Source organism: Pygoscelis adeliae, unplaced genomic scaffold, assembly GCF_000699105.1.
Source record: "Pygoscelis adeliae isolate BGI_AS28 unplaced genomic scaffold, ASM69910v1 Scaffold242, whole genome shotgun sequence".
NCBI lineage: Eukaryota > Metazoa > Chordata > Aves > Sphenisciformes > Spheniscidae > Pygoscelis > Pygoscelis adeliae.
The window spans coordinates 3,064,118-3,086,988 of NW_008824369.1; the positions used below are offsets into that span (position 1 = coordinate 3,064,118).

The following is a 22,871-nucleotide window of genomic DNA, read 5'->3' on the forward strand; positions in this document are numbered from 1 at the left end:
AGATGAGTTGCTTGGTATTTTGCTAGAAGCAAACAGAAGAGCTGAGATTTACTTAAAGGACTGGCAGAGTGAACTGGAGGTAGGAAAGAAACTGCTTCCAGCAGACCCTCCAAGCACCGCAGTGGCAGAGGTTACCCTTACCCCAGCCCTTGCGCGGGGACTTCGGTCTGTGCAGGCTGAGCCCCCGCAGCCTTGTGTGTAGAATGGGTAAGGGAGGAAAAGGATGATGGTCAGGGTTACAGCGGGTTAAAACAGGGAGTGGGAGAGATGTCACTGGAGTCAGTATTGCCACTTGTTCACGTTCACTTCATGCAAAAGGTCAAAAATTCTCTCGCATGGTGGTTTTTATTTTTAAAAAACAACCTAGAGTGGTTCACAAGCATTCTTCCCCCAGCCCCAAACTCTTACATACGCTATCTTAATAAACATCTTCACACTGGAGAGGGATAAAAGGCATTTTGTTTTGATTTCATTATATTTCCTGAAATTGCTTTTTTCTTTCTGCATTTTTTTCTTGCCATTCAGTTGGGCAGAGGGGTAATGCAATAACACTTCTGACAAGGTCAGCTTTCCAATAACTTTGCAAATGGCATTTCCCAGTGACAAAACAAGCACAGCTTTTCTTCTTTTGTAATTAATGTAATAGAAATGTCAACTGGAAAGTTGGTCTCCAAAGGTAGTATGTTATCAACAGAAAATTAGTTTTTTAAAGCCAGAAAGTGTTTCCTTATCTGTAAAACTGAAAATACTATTTACATAGTAGAACTACTGTTACAAGCACAAAACATTCTGCAGCTTATGTACGTGTCTGGAAAAACAGCAACTGGGGAGAAAAAGAGTTAAATTGCTTAAATTGCTAATTCAGACACTAGATCATTTTGAGAACTGCACATTCATTTTGCAAATTCATTTGCACATGACCTGTAGAAGCACATGGCTCTATGCTGTGTGCACATACTGAAAGAAATGTTACTTCACATCCACGCTTACCTTTAATTTAATCACGTTTAATGCACAGAATTAATCTTCCCAGCTACTCTCCCATCCACGTAAGCAGTAACAACCAGCTGTTGGTCCTGGACCTACCTGTAACCTATGAGTCTCCCATGAGAGGCAGAGGAGAAAGGGTGCGGGAGCAGGGACTCTTCAAACTGCTTCTCCCAGTGGAAGGAAGACCCTGCTGCTCAGAGGGAGAAAGGAAGGAAGAGGATCTCCTCTCCCTGAAAGGGGAATGAGTTCTTGGCACTGTCCCACGGAGGGACATGGAGGCATTGTCCCATGGAGGTTGAGCCCACAGGGCTTTGGGCACACCCCATCTACCTCAATCCAAACCTACATGCTATACACTCAGGTAGGTCAAGGCTCTACCTAGGACCTGCTGCTTGTTGTAGTCTGAATCTCTCCTTCAAATGCACACAAGGAGAGTGAGCCCTGAGTCCTGCCATCCACTTTTTTCTATATTTAGTTTTTACAGCTCCTTACAGGGATTCAGGACAAGCGAATGTAAGCTTCAGAGTCCCATCAGCAGGGTGGAGAAAACTGAATTGAGGAAGCCGCTCTCACATCTTGAGTGGAGCAAAGGGGCGGGGGGGAAGAGTATTCAGCTGCAGCAAAACAACAGATCTTGCAGTTACAGCATGGGCTGTCACAGCAAATGAGCAGAATGCAAATTTTCCTGTGAAAAATACTTGCCTTCGATGTCAAACCCAGCCCTCCAGGTGTTTGCAGCTCCTAGGCACAAGCTCAGTGCAAACCCTCTCAAACACTTGCAGAAAAGTGATCAGTTTAAAAACACTCCCCCCTTCAATTACTTTCACTTCAACCACTGTGTCTCAATTCCTTACACACAGTCTTGTGGCACCCAAAATAATATTCACTAGAAGACCAAGTAGGGTGTAGTCTCCGCTTCCCGCAGTGTTGCATACGCGAGCAAGTACCTGGGATGATACGGCATTGGAGTAAGCGCATTTCAGTTCCTACGGAGCCAAGGTGATAGCAAGCAAAGGACACATTTGCTGGACTCCTTAGACAATTCTTTTTCTTCACTACCCAAGGAAAATAAGATGTAGACACAACTACAAACAGACATATTTAAACACTGCTCAAAAAGCAGCTTGGACACCCCATAGGGTTGTAGGATCTTCCTACATACAACCTCTACAAATCATAAGATTCTCATCAAATAGTTCTCCTCCTTCTCCTCCTCCCGACAGGAAGAAAGTTAAACATCATCTTGATGTAAAAAGCTTATCTTATTTTCCTGTCTCATGCTCACACTTTGTTTACCTATTAATCCCCTTTCAAATTCCTGACTTCAAAAAAGGTAGTGATATTTCTGGGGAAATCCTGAGGCTCTGAATTCATAGAGAGAGAAAATTAAGCCTCAGTTTCCCCACTGTCCCAAATTGCTTCCACCTGAACAGGAAAATTTATGGTTAATGGTTCGTCACGGCTCCTGGTCTAGATGTCCCACACAACACTAAAAAAACCCCACAAAACCAAAAAACAAAACAACAAACCAAAACAACACAGCATATGTCCCATATATTGAGAAACCTATAATATAATAATCTCATGACGTCAATCAGAATTCATTAACTGAAACTAGACCAATTCTTCAAATTTGCTATAGTTTCTCTTAAATGATGTTGTTAATAAGCAAATGTGCTCATAAAATAGGGAACAGTTCATTTCTCCTCAATGCAACAAATCATGGGTCAAAGACCATTTCCACAATGCTTTGAAAAAACTCATTTGACTTCTAATATATTCATCAATTTAAGCAATGCTTGACCTGAGATGTTGTGAACATGCATTGAACAAAATAGTTAGTACTGCATGATACTGTGCCAGGAGCAATCCAAAACTCCTTAATTCTCCAGACAGTCCTTCAGTTTTATAAAGATTTTGGGTCTTCATTCGAAAGGATGCTCTGAGTGACTGGTGTCTGAGTAGTGCAGCTGTTCTTACCAGAGGCTCACATGTTGAAATAAGCTACTGTGCAATTACTTAATTATCTCTCTCTCCTATCCTTTAAAAAAATCCACTGCGATTCAACTTGAAGCAAACCCAGTTAATCTAGTTTTATGGCTGAGAATTAAAACAGAGAGAAGTCAGAGATTCAAAGCCGCAGTTCTCCTGGCAATACCACAACTCTTAAGAGGCACAGATATTAATGCCTTCAAACCGTAAGTATTTGAGGAACAAAGAAATGCAAAAAACCCTGTTTGTGAAGCTTATCCTAGCTAGTATTTTAGAGCCTGCTGTTCAGAAATCCCGAGTCCCTTCCCCTGTCCTTGGATGCTGCCCAAGCCCACGCCTAGCTACCTCACTCGGCCATCTCTTGCTGTTCGCCCTTCCCTTGCTCACAAGGCGCAGAAGTGAGGTTTGTTCTGCCCAACTTCCCTTAACAAGAACTCCCTCATTCCACCCATCCATCTTCCCGCTTGCTTGTCTGCCATATCCGCTCGACCATCCTTCATAATTCAGGGCTGAGGAGCTAAGGAATAAATGTTACAGCACGCGCATCAAGGGAACTATAACTTTGAATTACCTGACCTGGGTGAGTTTAAATTCTCAGCCATAACATTGGATTAACCTAATTTCTTTTTATTGAATATTTTACCTTTAGAAGTCCTACAGCCCTTTCTCTCAGAGAAGTACGAGAACTGAAGGTCAAATAAATTCTTTTATGGGTATATTTCTAATTTTCATAATCTAACCTCTTAGCATTGAGCATTAATATCTAGTGGCGGTAGGACAAAGCAGAATCCAGTCAGTATTCTGGGAAAAAAGATCACAATTCTACAGACCTTCAAAAATACCTCATAAAGTAACACATAACTTTTAACTTTGCTGCATATTCTGAATTGTTATAAAATTTTCAAAAAACCCTCTAAACACCTTGCTTAAATAGAAATTATGTCAGACAGCATCAGTAAGAATACACAGGCTGTCCTTGTGCCTCCACCTTAAAAGCATCAGATATAAAGATAGTAATGAACACCATATTTTTATCATTGCAAAGTTTACCACAGACATAAAAAGGCAAGAGAAAGAATTACACAGAACTGATTGCCAAAAAATTGCAAAGATAATTTTTATGAGCTCTTTCGTGCTTCTAAAAGGGAAAGGGAAGCAAGGCCCACGAGTCAATTTATCTTCTGCCCCCAGGCTGGTAATTTGAAGCTAACATTCACCATTTCCATGTTGAAAGCCCTAAGGTGACTAAGCTGTACTCTAAAAAAGCATATCACTTTCATGCCTCTGTGGGACAAATTCCTACAGGTACCCATATAGGTACACAAAGAGGTAGACTATCCAAAGTCAGTGAAAAGGCAAATTTATCCACTAGTTATGAAGAATTAGGGCAACATCAGATCAAGAGATCTCACTAGAGAGGATCCAACAGAAAGCAAGAAGGTAAGGGCAGACCACGCTCCCAAACATGTGCAGCGCCCACAGCCGGTGAACAAACTCGGTCATCTCAGATCCAGAGATCCCTTCAACAGATGCAGACTGACAAGTCAGAAACCAAGGGAACTCTCAGGCTTTTAAAAGTAATTTTGGAACAAGATAAGGAAGCAAGAACTCAACAACTCTGCCACTTTCTTCATTGAGTTAAAAAAGTGAGTAGTAAACCTATGACCATATCAGGCAAAGTAAGGAAGCTAATGGCAAACAAAGAAAACCAAGCAAAAGAAAAGCATGCGCTTGTGGGAGCCCATACCAGAAAACACGCATTTCTCCTGTCTTTCAGAAATCTGCAAATCTCACTTGAGAAACAGTAATATTTTCTGGTTTAAAGATACTTCCTTCTTCCAAATGGTCTTTGTGCACTGCTTCGAAATGACTACAGACAGCTGCTTCTCCAAACACATTGATTTCAGCTCTCCTTATTCATTCTTTATAGAGAGATTCTGCAATTGTATTAGCAAACGATATTAGCAGGCCTCGTGGAACAGCCTGTTTCAAAGGAAAATGGCTTGTACTCACTTTATTCTGGAAGACAATTTCCATTTGCTTAATATAGTCATGATATTTTACTGAGGTAATTATACTCTTAGCTATCAGTAACAATTAAACCCTTAGACTGAGGTTGCTTAATAAAGGTCTCAAAATAAAGAACACATTCCAAATACAATATTTTAAAATGTCAAGCATGCAAATAAGATCTTGTAATGAATATAACGAAGCACCAAGTATAAATCAGCACAAAGTTAGTCTGTCATTGTACAAATCTCTGCAAAAATTGCCGTTAGAGTATTGTGGGATTCTGATCAGCATGCTACAGAAAGGGCAGCGCAGGCACTGCAGATGAAACCATTTCATTAGATGTTATGACTGGTTCATGAGAAAGGCAGGGTGGAGCCACCAACACTGCCATGCTTCTATAGTTGCAGAGCTGAGTGACTTATGTAACACAGTCAAGACTACGGTGAGGCTGATAAACTTTATATTTGTTCTTTTGTATTTTCTGTAGCAAATTCCATGAAAACTAGAGTCAGACCATTCCATTACAAGCTAAATAAAACCCAGAAGCAGACAAATTAGGGGGTACAGACAAAGGAGAAAAATCACTCTCAAAATCTGAGGTCTCGAGATATTTGAAACCAGGTCAATAGATCCTAGAAAGCTGTTACATATGGAAGGGGAGAGCATGGTTTAAAGGTCCCTACAATGCAGACAGCAAGATGATTAAGAAAGGTGAAGTAGACCAGTGACAGACATTTTTAAAAAATAAAATAAACAGGAAAAGTGTTGTCAGAGTAAATATTTGCAGAATCTCCTTGTGGAGCATCCATTGCAGGCAAAGAGTGGTACAGCAAATTACCTCCAATGCTGCTACATTTAGGAGGCAGCTGCCTGAGCTCCAGAAGGTGGTTAGGTGGATCAGGACTGAAAAAATGTGACACAGTAAGTAACTGGAAGAAGTTACTCAAAAAAAAACCACAACAAATTTGGGTTACACAGGGGAAAAAAAACCCTAGTGTTAAAAGAAATCCTCCCAGAACTCTTTCACTGAAACACCTCCACCTCACAAGACACAACGCTGTCAGAGACCAACAGAAGCAAACACAAAATGTGGTATTTCCTCAACCTTAACAGCAAAAGCCTACAGCAGCAGTTATCAAACCCCAAAATCCCACTTTCTCCTCACAAAACTTAACACGCTTTATCCAGTAACCCAGACACTCCTGTGTAAACCACGAACACAAAGCCTAACAACCACCCTGCATCAGACTGAACTTGGGATCAACGTAACACCAGCTGACGGGGGGGGAGAGGGGAGATTTTTCATAAAAGCATCTACCTCATCTCTGACCTGTTAGTCCTCATGCTTTAAAAGAGGCATCCTACAAGAGGAATCTGGGAATTAAAATTCATTATGTTACTGGATACTAAAAATTACAATTCAGCAGAGACCTGTTCAAACCCCCCGTATTCCGCAGGCAGCAATTACCTCTTCCTCTCTGTCCCACAGCTGTTAATGATCTTCTCTCTTCCCTTGCTATCATCCCCCTCCACCCATAACTACCAATCACCTTTTCTGTGAAATTATTTAACTGATTAATATAATCAAGTTGAAATTAAAGGGAGCTGCGCTCAATCTAAAAGGTTGTTGAGTCTCTTTCAAACACAAAGTGCCTTGTCTCCCCTCTTCTCAAGCACGCAGGATGATCGTGCTATCTCACCTGACAAAACTTGCCTTGCTGAATCATAGAAGAGGGAGCACTGGAATCGCTTTAAAATGTATTTATTTGCAGGCATAAAAAGGAAGATAACTTCCATGGGTTTATAAAAACCTACGGAGGGGAGACACGGTGAGCAGAGGGAAAGGATTGGCAAGGGTCAGGCTGACAGCAGTTAACAATCACACATAGAGTGGCAGCCCAGCTGGAGATGCATGAGTAATGGCACTGCTTAAATGATACACATGGAGTCATGAAGTGGATTGAAGGAAGGAAGAAGCATCATATCATAATAGCCAGGGAAAAGCATTCGATACTGCCCATAACACAGAGGAGCAGCTCAGTTCTGCCCCAAAGCTGTCCATGCTACCTGGATGCAGAGCACAGGGCGTAATACCCAAAAGAAGGTCTGTTGCAAGGCATCTGTTTGCCAGACTGGCTGCTTTTATTGCTATTGAGTGCAATATTTAAAGTTAAATTTTTACATATCCCAGAAAAAGGGTTAACTCACCTCCCTCACTGAATCCCTAGAACTTTAAGATCCTTCCTTGTACTTTAAAATCGTCTGCCTCCTAAGAAAAAAAACATCATGCAGGACCCAATATGACAGAGAAACCAGCAGCATTATTTTAAATCTTTACTGATTACAAAACAAAGCAGATGGCGAATCAAGCCATGAACTCTGCATCTGCCATGCTTAATGAACAGTTTAATTACCTAGTCCCATTTGTGATGCATCTCTGCCATTCTCAGCTCTGAGAGTCACTTACATACTTTGCACTGACTCTTGCGAAGATATCTCCAGGAACATGTGGTATGAACACTCAGCTGGAGTTAGTTAATCAATACTCGTTTAATCTCCAACTTTTATGGTGATGGCCTAAATTATGTCTCAATAGACAAAGATTTCCTATCCGATCACATGATCTGGTTGAACGCTCAGAACACAAAATGGAATTTTTCAGCCTCTTCTTGGGGCAGCGGAGTACCCAAAGGCAGACAAATGCACAGATGGGAAATAAACACAGCAAAACAACAACATCCAGTACAATCAGATTCATTCATTTGCTGTGTTATGCCTTATAACGAGAGCAAGGGATGCAATTAGGACAGTGTACATTCACAAAGTCTACAATTTCAGAAGCAAATTGGACTCATTTGGAATGTTACAAGAAGTAACTGAACTTGGGCTTCACATTTTGAGTTTTGGTGTATGCAAATAGGCAAGAGCTTCCCCGCAGGATCACACACCAGCTGCAAAAAAGCAGCACATTTTGTCTCTGGTCAAATCTCTGCATGTGTTATAGGCTGTTCCTAGTCACTCTGCAGCTTCATGCAGTTATGTCCACCAGCTCTGTGCACAGATGAAATAACTGTTTTAAGGAGTCACTGAACTGCACACGTGCAGAAGAGGCTGGCAGGTCTGAACCCTAACAGCAACTAAGTAAGGAATACAGCTAAGGGCTGATCGCAACCAGGTAAAATCACACGAGGAGAGGAGAGGAGAGGAGAGGAGAGGAGGAGGTGACAACCCTAAAATGATCCATGTAAGCCAACTTTTGGCCCTCCACATCAGAAGGCTTTGGGAACCCTTCAGTGTGCCTTTATTGCTCCAACCTCCCTTCTGTTGCACAAGGTCCATTTGTGCCTCCTGAAAGCTGCCCTCCTGAAACAAGTAGACCAGAGCTTTGTTTCCATTAAATATTGACTCAATCAGCTGCTTGCACTCAGATGAGGATTTTCAGAAAGGGTTTTTCATTTTGGGAGACCTACATGTCATATAAAATTTCTGAAGAGATTCAAATTTTAGCCATTCAGTAGCAGAATTGTCCGTTTTTAATAAACCGTGAACAAAGACCAGGAGTAGTGTGCAAAGCTCTCAGAAAAAGAGAAATACTCACAAGCTTAAGGACAACACAAAAGTCAAATACAAAACTGTGTAGGTAAACATGGCATTCAAAGCCAATACAGCAGTAAATCAAACAGGAAAAAGGGCAGAGGTGGACTAGGTCTTTTCCCAGCATTTCAGATTATGTCCCACTGCTGCTGTATCAGAACTACCTCAGGTAATAAAGCAAAGATTAAAGATTTCCCTAAAACTCTGAGCAAAGCCAAAGCAAAAAGACAGCACAACAGGCAGCGAACCCAGCCAAGTGCATTTCTAAAAGAGCGAGTGAATACATCCCTTTAAACATCAATTTCTTCTTCATCACCTTAAGTGAACAGTGACACTCCAGGAGATACCTTCAAGCCATCAATGTCTGAAAACCTCTAGAGTGTCCAAATCTAGTTTACGTTTCACTGAAAACATGTGGATCAGAAAACTTAAGTACTGCCCTGATTTACAAGGACATATGGGAGAAAGTAATCAACTAACATGTTCTAAACAGCAGTTTGTCAACATGAATAACCAGGACACAGCTCCTACGCCATCCCACTGTCAGAGGTGGAATCGATCGGGCTGGACCACTGCACTAATATGTCAAAGACTGGAGAACGCTGTTCTTCAAGTCTGCCAGGGAAGCGAGATTTGTAGTCACTCACCACACTATCCTAGACTGACAATTGTGCCAATTCCAAACAGTAAACCAACTGGAAAGGCCCAAGCAAGGTCAAGAAAGCCCAAAAGAAATAAACGAGGCGAGGAAGCAAGCAATGGAGGGAGAAGTTAAATGCACTGAATGCACTGAAATGGAAATACGAGAGCAACCAAGAAAGACAGAGACAGTGGCAGGTAGAAAATGAACAAGACTGAACAAGTGAGACAGGCAATCTGTGAAAGCCAAAAATTATTGTTTGAATCTTCAGGAAAAAAATTCAGTAGCCATAAGAGTAAGCTGAGAAGGAATCAGATTGGCAAAGCAAGTACCTCCTGAAGAGAGTATGTTTACTACTAAAATATTAGATACTGCTGTTATCAAATGAAGAACAGCTTATTGTTTTCTATTGATCTTTTACAAGATATTCAAGGCCTGAGACTTCCAGGGTACAATTTGAGCCCAAAGAAAGGATAGCTGTTACTGCATTAAATTTGTGCTGTTAAACATGTCTGATGCCTTTCAATCCTTATTTGCTCAGCATACGGGAACAGATTCACTGCCCTACTAGAGGGTCAAATATACACAAATGCAAAAATCACACTATCAAAAGCAATAGCAATTCAATCATATATACAATTGTCTCCCCCCAAATTAGGTTTTCACAGTCCTATTTAACAAGACAAAGATTCAATAGAGAGAGCTCATCTTTTCCATTCTCAAATTACATAGAAGCACACTGTACTACTGATGCCACTAATTAGATGATTAAATACCATTCCAGGTGATATGCTTTCAATGTAAAATAATTATTTTTAACAGGCAATATATTTGCTCAGTCTCATTTTAAATCACAATATCATACTTTTTTAATTAAATAAAATTCCTTTTTCTGATTTTGCAGGAGAAGAACAACCAGTAGGAGAAATAGTGCCAAGGATAGATTGCCCAAGTACCACAATGCATGCACTTCTTCACAAAGGACCCCTAGCATTCCCTGGATGGAATATGAATTTTCAGAGAACAGCTGAGTCTTTATTCCTTTAAAACAGGTCAGTTGAGGAATCATTGAGCACACTGAAAACTTCCACTGTCAAAATACAAGTTTATTTGCCATGGTCTGATGAAGGACATTTCCAACTTTTCCTGTACTCCTCTTCAGGGGGAAGACAGAATATCCTCTTGTAAAGCAGTTGCTTCATGCGTCAAGAAGCCCTGCTTTATCACACCATACATCACAGATTCTTTGGCTTAACAAAATTAATTAAAATTAATTAAAACCAATCAAAATGCTTTAGCTGACATTGAAAATTAAAGCCTAAAGCACAAGCAACAGAACAGTTCCTTTCCCTCTTGCTCAGACACTCCCATACCAGCATCTTTCCTTCCCGTACACAGTGACGTGCCTGGCTCCCTCTCACTCACTCTAACTACTCGAGTCTGACCTTATGCACACACATAAGCTTACTTACGTGAACAGCTTTATAACATCAGGGAGATTGCTCAGATGAGTGAAGTTTTATAAGGAGTATTCTTGGAAAGTGAAGTACCTATCATTCTGACTATAGAGAATTATTATTCCCTTTGGGTAAAGAGCGCTCTCAGAATTTAATATAAAATTTTCAATGCTCTACAGACTTCAAAATTATTGTATAGAATTCCATCACGAGAGCATACCTGATATAGGGTAATGCAGACTTCTTTGATATATCCTATAGAAAGAATCTTAAAACGTATTTTCAATTTACTGGTCTAGTGCCTACCATTACATTCGAACAGACTTTCAGCAAATCTCTTACTCTGTAAATTGTTTTTCCACAGGAACAGTTGACTAGGTGCCGCTGTTTCGTTCTCTTTAGGAAAGGAGGCGATGAAGCCAAAGCCATTATAATTTTCCTTCAGTGGCTCAAAACACTCTAGCGACAACATGATTCAATTCTCTGCCCTCACACAAACACCAAGCCTGAGACAAAGTCACATATCGCCAACACAACATGAGCCCGGATGGGGGGAACACTAGCAAAGCCTTAGGATGCATAGTACTTTTATTCTAACACAGCCCTAAAGACAAGTTTCATGTCTCCTATAGCACTCGCCACACAAAGACCCCATATTAACTTTGTAGTACCAGTTACAGAGGTGAACAAAGAAGAAATAGCAAGGACTACACCTGGAGGAAAGAAAGAAGGACACGGGCTTTTCCAAACGTTATCTAGAAACTCACCTTGGTGAGTAGCAGTACACGTTTCTGCAGCCGTCTGACCAGTGCTTCGTGCTGCTCACGCTTCTTCTTCTCATCCAAGAGCTGGCTCTGAATCCGTAGCATTTCTTCCTGCAGCTGCTGCCGGGCCTTCTCCAGTATTCGGGCACTAAAAAAGATAATACAGACCTGTGAAATCTTGACCACTGCCTCTAAGTCAGATCAGAAAAACCTGAGAGGAGAGGCATCACCATGATACCAGGACACTGGGGCTGGTGCCATTTCATCTTACGGCTGCAGCACTGGAAATCGAGTAGCTGCAGTCCCATTATCAGCTGTTCTCAGAAAAAGACATGAGAGAAGAACCATCCCAGTGACAGCCTTCTTGTTCAGCACAAGACAATTACTGGAACCTCACATATACAAAGCATTTACATAACTGCATATCTATTTCAAAATCAACCAGTTTGCCTTTGAGATGCCGCCTTGTTTTCAACAAATGACACATGATCTCGGGTTCTACTGTATCTTTTAATCTTTTTATAACAAAGTAGAAGTAAAACTGAGGTTTAATATGATCTGCTGTGACAGACAGATAATACTTAGCAAGTAATTATAGCCACCACCTGCACATTGTTCTTGCCAGCAACCTACATTGGAAGAGAAATGTCGTCTGAGGCCAGGTGATTAGCATTTCTTTTGCAACGTGGACATGATTCTCAATTAAGCCAGAATAGCTTGGTCCTTCTTCTTCTCAGCTCTCTGTGCAGCATGACATGGTGACGCACAATTATCCATGTATTCCTGGAGATGTTCTTCATGCATGCCCTTCAGGCACTCAGTCTGCTGCTGGGACACTAATGGACAGCTGTTCCGATGCGCTCATCAAGCAATTCATCACAGATCAAGTATGCTGGCAAAGTACTTGATCAATAACAAATAAGAGTGAAACAATTCTTGTGATTGTTAAGAGTCAGTTCATAATTTAAGTATGACAAGTTTATCCAAGACTGCACTAACTTTAAGTATTTAAAGAGTGAGCAGGACATGAAAAAAAGTATTGCACACAAGTCAAAAACCCTCAAGCAAGCTAGAAAGATCAAAACCAACACCTCTAGCTTACTCAGGAACAGAAGATCTTTGTTTCTCTGACGCTAAAAACAACACTGGAAAATTTATGAGTGCTTCATTCTTTATCATTATAATTAAAAGAAAATAAATAAAAGTGCTTTTAAATAAAATAGCACTATTGTTAAGGTACTGTTTAGATAGATCTGAAAGGGAACACTGCCTTAAAAGACACTCTTAGCGTAAATCAAGTATATTCTGCGCTGCCAGGTCACCAGATTGTACTTCTTGGGAAATTTATGTGGGAATTCACCAAAATCCCCCAGCAGCTGTCTCCCTACCTCAAAATACTCCTCCTTGAAGAAAAATAGGCATTTTAAAACACTGGATGAATTAGAAGCTTGTTTAAAGCTCCAGTTCAATTTGGAACCATTCACAGACCAATCTAATAATCAGGGACTGTGAAATAGTCTCTTCATTGTTGTATTCAGGTGGGAAAGTTCATCAAGAGAGCATCAAATCTGCATTTGAAAATGGATAATTTCATTACCAGGGCACCACTACTTCCTTGGTTCTGGTTTAATTAATCAGTTAAAAAGGGAACCTGTGCCCAAGAGCAGTATCTATGGTGATGGAACATGAAGCAGCGCCAGCCTTGCACTGGATACTCCCTTCCCCATCCCAACCTCAAACATCTGAAATTCAGTCTTGTGGACACTTAATAGAAACACTACCCTTTTTCTTATTGAACAGTGCAAGAACTCCACAGGATAAAGTAGAGAATCAACTCTTGTCGGATTCTGCAAATAAATCCATATTAAAAAATTTCCTAGAAGCCAACATCCAAAGACGACAAATAGCAGGTTGAGTCCCGGCATACTGTGAAACATAGGATAAAATTAAGTGGTATAACCGAGACGTCAAATGTCACAAGCACATATATGTCACTGAAGAAGTGATTACTTGCAGTGTACAAAACCCACATCATTCAGAACTTACAGTTGCCAAATTATAAAGCTACCCACCACTGCTCTCCAGCCCATCCTTTTGTTGGAGGTTACCACTTTGCAGTACAGCTAGCAAACTCAAACATGTGCTCACACCTCAGCTGCTCAGTTCACAATACAGCACCCTACACCTTAAACACCCCTTCAGGTGCAATTTAGGCTGACAGTAATTTCCAGTAGATGGACACAACTTGGGCGACATCTTAAAATGTAACAGGAAGATTCATCACACCATGCCCCTCAAAATCCTAGGCTCAAAACATTTATCCCCCTTTCCACAGGGCTTGTACTAAGACAGACTTTGCTAAGCTTGTGCCAAGACAGACTTTACAGCCATGCATATGTGCCAGCCTACTAAGTTTCCAACAGGTCAGCCTCCAAGACAGGGCAGAACGGATGGGTGAGACCAGGTAACCTCAGCCATTGTCTTAAGATTCATTAGAGTTTGCTCAACAATATTCTTTTTCTATGCATAGGGTAAATATAAGTACAAAAACCTCAACAACTGTATTATAACAAATTAAATCACACTACAGAAACCTTACTGCAAATATAATTTGCTCTATCAAAGAAACTTAGTCCTCATTAGAGTCAGAACAGAAGCAAAAATGCAAACATAAGATTAAATACTACAAAACAGCCAGAATCTCGCATTTGATTATTGCAAAACATTTTGATAGGACAATGGAGAAATCTTTTTTTCTTCATCTTCCAATATTGTGACCTATTTCTATAAATGCTGAGTGGACAGACGGATTATGATTGAGCTGACATTCACAAAAAAAATGAGATATGTGCTAGGTTTCCTTCTTGAAATACTGAAGTTTATTTGAGATTCACGTTTCACGGAGAGCACAGACATTCAGCCATATACACACCTCTCAAACTAGATTGGAAAATTAGTGTTTCAAAACATGAGAAAAATTAAGCCACGGGAGATAAATGGACAATTTCCTCGGCCATTGCATAGTGTTTGGAAAGAATACCATCATCTGCTTATATTTCAGCCTCAGATCAAATGTGATGCTAATGTAGATAAAATTTAAATGCCAGAGATGTCTATGAATGCAGAGAAAATACTTAAACTTCTCTGAACTGACTCTGTTACCACAGGTTTCCTTGCTATAAGAAGTGTGAAATTCAACTTACAATTCTCCACACTATGCCAAAGCAAATTATTAAGATCATTTCTTCCTCTCTTAGGACAGATTGATAATTTTTCCAGAAACTGCACCAAATACAACATAAACCATCTATAAGAAAAAATCCAAAAACAAAGTTATATTCCTTATTGATACAAAACAGGATTTGAAAGTAGATACCCAGCAGCAAATACAATTAAAGTTAGATGTGGGGACTCTTCTTCCATACTGATGACACCTATGGCTTTTCAAAAGTAATTGCTCACTCAAAATGAGCATTTAAAAAAAATAAAATAGGCCCAAAGTTCTCCGTTCAACATAAGCTTGGAGAACTGGCATTTTTTAAAATCTTTGCAAGTTCAAAATAAACCTTTTAAGCCTTAAAGAGAAAAAGTCATTTCTGTTTATCAGCCTACTAATGTTCCTTGTTCCACATCCCAGTGAATGAGATGCCAACATCTTTCTGTTCTGAGCTGTTGAGACTCTTCATATTTTGCTCTTCCCTTCTGTAATCCACTTTAATGTAATCTTAATGATTAAACTTCATTTTCCAGAATGTTCTTTGAAAGACTGAGAACAATGACAGCAGAGAGTGAATGCTGAAGCTATGAGATACATTTTAATAATGTCCTTCAAAAAATTACAAAAGCAGCTGACAGCTTTTTTTTTCCCCTCCAATGATCCATAAAACATTATTTTAATCATTCCATCCTTTCAGTAGCCAAGTTACCACCTCAGAGATACTAAAAAAATAACAGGGGAAGCAAACAGGATGCCAGAACCAGTCTGTGTAGCAACCTGAGAGGAAAACAAGAGGTCCACAGCAGCACAGAGACAATTAGCAGAGCAACACTGTCTGGGTCATGTTGCAACTCAGGAAAAGATGAGACACTTGCACATACCGGGGCCAACTGTCAGAATCGAGGATCACATCAAAGAGAAAGCACTGAGAACCAGGGAGCGCGGACGGGAAGAACACTGAAGATGCACAGAGGGAAAACATGATGACAGTGCTATTGCACATATAGAACAGAAAAAAGAAACACACTGCAACTATCAACATCTTCATGACAGAGTCCAAGATAAAAAGGTTAGCTCACAAGCTAATGAGGCAAAAAGGAGCAAGGGAAATTGTTTTGTAGCAAGACATTTGGATGAAGAAAAGCACACCCATTCCAGAGACTTGACAACTTAGAGCCTTCTCAATGTATCTACACATTTATAGACAATACACACAAAGGCATAAACCACACTGGAAACTGATAAACAGAGAGCTTGAACAAAAATGTTGTTTTTCATTCCAGTTCTTCTCCCTCAGGTTTTATAAGCCAACATGAAAGCAAAAGTAGCAACAGGGTAACTCCAGCATGTCTTCATATTGTCCAGTGGATAGCAGCAGAACATCCCTGTCCGTGCCCTCCCTCAAGGCTCCTTCCAACCTCCAATTTGTGGCACAGACTTCCTCCCCCCTCAGCCTCTGCCCAACCTGCCTCAACGGGAAGCACCATCATCTGGGAGGGGAATTAAAAAGGAAAAACAGAAGGGAGATGATGTCGACAAAAATAGTCTGACCTAAAAAGGGACAGGACACAAGAAAAGGTGGGGCTTGGCAAAACAGAAAAATTTCCATCTTACATTAAAAACGAAAAAATTTGATCCATTATAAAATGCTGCTGAAAAGACGGATGGGAGCTCTGAGAACACTGCTGCAGAATGGAGCTGCCGAAAGTAACAAATTTAAGGCAGGTAAACTAGAAAAACAAACATCAGGATGGAGGAGATGATTTTAGTGCTACAAGTATCAGCTCAAAAGTCAAAGGTTTGGGTGCTAACTTTTATTAAAATAAGATTGTTTGGCATCGTATTCTGCTTCCTTTCTTCTTCACATACAGAATTGTGAATGTACTGAAGCAGCAGCATCCATCTCTGCCCTCAAACACTGCGCTGCTACTGCAACGTGCTAAAGTGGGAACTGTGGAGCCAACATTTCCATGTTATCTGTTATTTGGTTACTACATTCAGAAAGAGCAACGATACAAAATATTAACATCTTCAGTGGAAGTTATCACACAGGCCATATTTTATTCAAAGCTTTAACTGTGCCTTATAGACTATGAGCCATATGAAACACTGCTACAGAAAACTCTACACAAAATAGTCTACAGAGAGTCAGTAGGAAAACAAGCTTTCTTCTTGCTATTTATTTCTCCCAAGTCTTCAGAAAACATCACAAACTTTCTCTTCATTCACACTTTGTATTTTCTCAAAGACTTTTATATAATTCACCATCATCAGGCTTCCATAAATCACAAATCATTCAGAAATAAGCAGTTCATATGTTACGTTGCTGCTCTACATACAACGAAGACTTGAATCATACTGAATTTATAATGAGGGAACAACATAAAGATAATTATTTTGCTAGTGTGGACAGATTAAATAGGTAAGAAGCAGACAGATGTTTGGAGCTTTATTGGTACACTGGCAATATGTTTTATTGTTGAGACAGTATTTAATTTTACTCCCTAACCAGCAGCATAAATATCAGGCTCAGAAATGCAGTTCCTTCAAAGTGAATGGTTACAGAACAAAAATAACACAAATTTTATGTCCCAGCCCCAGTACAATAGCCATAATTGACTGGCAGGAGGTAGGATTTACTAAAAGAAATTCACATCAGGCACCCTCTGATTCCTTTCATTAGGGGGTCAACACGCTTGCTGCAACATACACGGCTTTGCTGACCGCAACAACCCAAAGGAACCAAAAACAGGAATGCTGCCAAAACGCAAAGGCCAGTGTGGCTCTATCTGAACAGACATTTAATCAGCCACTCAATGTGACATTTACTGTTGTGCTAATAAACATGCTTTCCACATCCACCATCAAGATGAGAATGAAAGCAATGTCTTAATAAATGAGAGACTTATGTGGTTTTAAGTTGAAACAGGAACAGTTTGTCAAATACATCCATCACTGACTTCTGGAATGTAAACTATTTCAAGGGTGAGATAACTACAGGCATAAATGTCTGTAAGCCTCCAAACCTGAAGTGTTCATAAGGCCAAAGCTTCTATTAAAGGCATTTATTTGGTGAATAAAACTTCTACTGGTATTTAAAAACCACTGAACCCACACTGCTTGTTGCATGCTTACTAACTTGAAAATGCTGCTGTCTTCAGCAAAACTGGCTACAGGAGAAATCAAGCTGATAGTTGAATACACAAAGTGATTTATAATAGCTTATGTAGACAAATCTATTAAGGGCTTTTGGTATGTCCAAACGCTCATGGCTCTTGTTCTGAATCAACAAGTCAGACACACTTGCAATCTGAGCAAACTGATTCCCTTTGCAGTGCTTGGTAGAGAAGCAAATACTAAACGTTCTTAATAAAAGGCAAGTAATTAAAAAGCAGGAGTTAAAAACAACGGTCCTCTACGATTATTAACACAGCATACAGCCTGCACAGCATGTATCATCTATCTCTGGATCATAATTTTGTATGTGGCATTTGGCAATTACGGAGGACTGCCTACTTTTAAAGAGCATTCGCTGATAAGGATTTTCCACTCCCACTCTGAGATAAGAATAATCCCCCCCTGTACAAGTTAAAAGTGTCTTTCCAACACTGCAGAGAACAGGGCACACGCTACAGCAATGCCTTCTGACCACAGAGTGATACACCAGGCTGAGCAAAGAGATTCACTGAATTGTCCAAAATGCATTACAGTGAGTTGGGAAGAGAGTATCTCCATTCCGATTACTTCAGTAAGAGCCATGCTCATTTGGTCCCCTTTGCAGGTCCTAGTTTTTGCTCTCCAAACAACACTGGCTGGTGAGGAAGGTCAGTCTGTGGGCAATATGTCAGTAAGGAAATGCACGGAGCTTCAGCACCAAAAGGTGGCAGATGGCTGCTCTCTTCCCCATCACACCCCACGTCAGCTTTGAACATTCAGTGCAATGCAAGGGAACAAAACACTGGAGAAAGGGAAGTGTCATAGGAGGGAGGAAAAAACAAACAAACAAACAAAAACCCAAAAACTAACCCCAAGGAAGAATTTTGAAAGAAAACCTTTTCTCCGGCCAGGATCCAAGCATCCTCTCTGCAGCTGGCTTTATTTACATCATCTAATTCAAATTCTAAATGCTTCAAAGTGTTATTACACTTTTTTCTTTGAAAACAAAAATGACAACAACTGAAACAAAACTGGGAATGAGAAAACCCAAAGATTGAAATAATTACTAATCAAAGCAGAGGCCTGTACATGGAATGGTGAAGTCACTGGCCAGCTCTACCCAGTAATTTCTCTTCATGTCAGCTCTGATGAGTTTTATATTTCTAACATTTCATCAATTGGAATCACTAAATTCAATTTGCATTCACAGATAAACAGAGAGGGAATAATAAGTACTCTCATCTGACCTTGAAGTGTGAGACAGAAAATCGCCCTCCATGATTTCATTTCAATCTGAACCTTTACGAATAATGCAGCTGGACCCATCAGTTACCAATCTATAATCACACTTGTGGGCTGGATGAACTCACGGCCGTGCCTAAATATGATGAAGAAAGTCAAAACTTCTCACTCTTTTTGTACTAGTCTTTTTCTGCTTCTCCCTCACTATAAAGATTAATCCTCTACACCTCTATCCTTCCCCACCAACCCCACTCACTCCCAAATACACTTGCCTGAAGGGTTTCAATTTGTAGCACAGTCAAAAGTGGGAAGTGAGATGAAGGCATTGCATAGTTTTCTCAACCCAATCCAGTATTATGTGCATCGTAAAAAATCTCCCGTAAATGCTCTGATTTTGATAAGTATTCTCCCTCCCAGCAAGCTGTCAAGTCACAGGCCCAACTCTCCAGCACAAGTACAGCAACACAGCACAAACAACTGGTGACATGAACATCACGAGTGACTAAGAGTATTTCCAATTTCTGTTATACATTCAAACCAACACTTATCACGAGAGCGGAAAAGTCATCTGGGAATAGGCAGCATGAGAGCTGAGGAGCTGTAAAGGATAAAGAGGATAAAGACTGATAAAGAGGAGTGAAAAAAGGAAAATTTGCTTGAAGTAGGGAGTGAGTAGGAGAATGGTTGTGCTGAATCAACTTGTCAGCAAACAAATCTGCTGAAATTCTAGGCTCCTGACAGTTAGATAATAGCTTATCTTAATAAAATAAAGAGGATCAAAGTGTTTAGATGAGAAAAACAAAGCATTAAACCCTCCACTGCAATATAACAAGTGAGCCCTCACAGACTCGTGACTCATTACAGCTTCGTGAAGGTTCTGCGGATCTGTTTCAAATGACCTTTTCCAATGAGACCTCATTTCCAGTGTGCATTACTGTACTCCACAGTGAAATGAGTATTGAAATGAGTATTGTATATTACTGTTCAGTCACTTCCTTTTTTTTTTTTTTTTAATATCTGAATCTAAAGCTATCTGAATGAATTTACAGAAACACAATTGTCTAAAATATTCCTTGCAGAACAATTCTGTGATGGACCCCCACCAAAATTCTCACTAAAATTCAAAGCTAGGGCTAAGCATTTCAGCATCAGGCTTTTGTCAGTTAAAACCCCTCCAGGTTATGCGATGAAAACCTGTTAGGTTTTCAGCGGGGACTCAGAAGATAATTCATAACGGATACTTGTTGACAACAAACAATTAAGTACTACCCCCTAGCATTTACCCATGGGACACTGGCACAGATAAAAGTAAAGGAATGGCTGAAAAGTCACTTAGCTATCTATGACAAGTGCTCCAACAGACTGCTGTTCTTGGCTTTTCTTTCTCACAAGCACCAATTTAACTTCATCTCATATCCGCCTCCCACCTGCTTTGACTCAACTTACATCAAAGCAGTCTACCATGATTCAAGCCATATTAACCATAGCACTGTAACAGACTTGCTAATCATTAAATCCAAAATATGGAAGCATACTAAGACTGCAAAGGTCTTTAAAAGTCCATGACCAAATAACCTGACCTGTAACCATGAATTTTCCAAGTGCCATCATGTCTTTGGGCATAAACAATGTGACATGGTAATGTACGATCTTTTCTACCATGCTCTGACAATAAATCAGGATTCACTGCTAACTGCATCTGTTTTCTGCAGGATCTCTGCCTCATTTGCTGCAGAATTTGGAAGATTAATGAAGCACAGAAATTGCTTAAAGAGAAAGGTCTCACATTAAGGCAACTGAAAGTCTCCCAAAAAACCTGGTTCTGATTCTTGCCTATGCCAGAGCTCCTAGCTGAGACCATGACTTTTTCAAAGGTAGTCCTTGGTGCTTAGTCATTAGGTAGTCTTTTGTGACACTACTGCCGAAATCAACAGCAGCTACTCATAACGTATGAAGCCTTGGGTAATGCTAAGTGTTTTGAAAGAACAAGTTCCAAATATTCCAGAATAGCATCCCCCAGATAAGACTACACTTTCTCCTTGGTTTGCATCTGGTATAACAGGGTTAGAATAAGAAACAACTAATAAATTATTAAATTCTTCTGTAGAAAAACATGAATAGCTGCTCATTAAGTCAACATAATCCACCATCTCTGCCAAGTGAAACAGGAATCCTGCACAGTACAGGAAACTAGACTAAGGATGTGTCAGGCGACTTTAATTCTGGCATTTCCTACCCTCTGAGAGCTTCACTTTGCAACCCTGATGTTGTTGCCTTCCAAGTTCCTATTTTCCATATGGGGCAAATATTATTTTAATGTTGAAAAAACATAAAAGCAAGAACATATATCTAAGAACAAGAATGAGAAAAAACAGTAGAGTTAGCTGCAACTGCCCCCAAAACATCCAGGGGGGGTAAGCTTCATCCCAGTTAAATTACTTTTCATTCTCGTGTACATCTATTTTGGGTATATAAGCAAACACAGACCACAAAGCAGAGAAGAGCTGGTCTCCAGCCATCTTGTGTCAGATAATGAGACTAAAGAGACTGGGATCCTTCCAAGCTAGACTACCATACCATGAATATCTGCCATTCCTTTTGCAGTGGCCCTGCAGCCCCGCTCTCCATAAGCCCAAGAAATACTGTACAGCTGCACACTCTCACTCTGCTCAGCCGGTATATTTGGGCAGCTGAGCGGAGGCAAACTGCTTTCTCAGACACTGTTTCCAAGCAGTAATTCCTCCCCATGAAAAGGGTATGCCGAGATCAGACCTACTAATGAAGTCCTGCTAACCTTATTCCTAAAACATTCTGTGGATGTTCATTTTCCCTATTACCACCCAGAAATCCACAGCACTATTTGAATCTTCCACTGGACTGCTGACACTATTACAACTTACCTGCAGGGCACAGAGACCTACTTCCCTCTGATTTCCTTCCTCAAAATTAGCTCAAAGAACCTTCAGAGCAATGTAAGGCAAGAGGAATAAACCTGTCGCTGTGGAAGGAGAACTGCCAGAACAACTACATGTAGAGCTCTGTTACATCAATTCTCCTGCATCAATATTTTTAAATGTTTAATAAAACAATACCACACGCTATACAATCTTTTTGCAATGAATACTTTATACAGAAACTAGTCAGGTGGACATGTAAATAGCCTTTATGCAGCAGTTTCAGGTTTCAAAATCACTAGATGAGCAGAGAGGTCAGATGCTTTATTTTGGGGTGAAGCTGTGATAGGAAAATGAATTTAAAGACATGGCACCCAAGTCATTTTGTTTCTGTACCACTCATAAAAGAACAGCTCTGTTCAATGTAATTTGGTTTCGACCAGTTGGTATCACAAACCATGCATCAACCAGGTCCATGTGCCAACACTGAGATGTTGGAGGGAAGGGGTGGTAGTCTAGCGTGGATTCAGCAGGTATGGTGTGAAAAGTTTCAGCCCTCACCAGTGCAGCACCGTAATTCATCACACAAGCACTCAGACTGTCTCTGTGGTGCTTTTATCCCCGCAGTTTTACACTGGATTAAAATGCAGTAGGAGTCCTTGCACAATCAGTAAGTGTCTGAGCTGGAGGGTTTGTAACGGCTCATACCATCGCATCTACCTCTAGAGCACTAAGTCCGTATCGAGAGGGATGCAGAACTCACCTCTTCTTTTCCAAGCCAAATATCAGCACGACTGAAGTTATGCAACAGCCACTGATTTGGGTTGCATGAAAACTGCCTGAGGGCTAAGCTGCCTCAGTTTCCTGTGGAATTGCTTATGAGACATTTTTGGACACAGTGGTTGATTCAAC

At 40.3% G+C, this 22,871-nt stretch overlaps 1 protein-coding gene across 1 annotated transcript in view; it reads right to left on the reverse strand.

Annotated features, from left to right (window-relative positions):
- MAD1L1 (MAD1 mitotic arrest deficient-like 1 (yeast)) overlaps nt 1–22,871 on the reverse strand; it is a 382,016-nt gene that overhangs the window by 253,438 nt on the left and 105,707 nt on the right. The window contains exon 11 of the mRNA XM_009320026.1: nt 11,454–11,598. Coding sequence (XP_009318301.1) covers nt 11,454–11,598 — 145 coding nt within the window. The remainder of the gene's footprint in view (nt 1–11,453; nt 11,599–22,871) is intronic.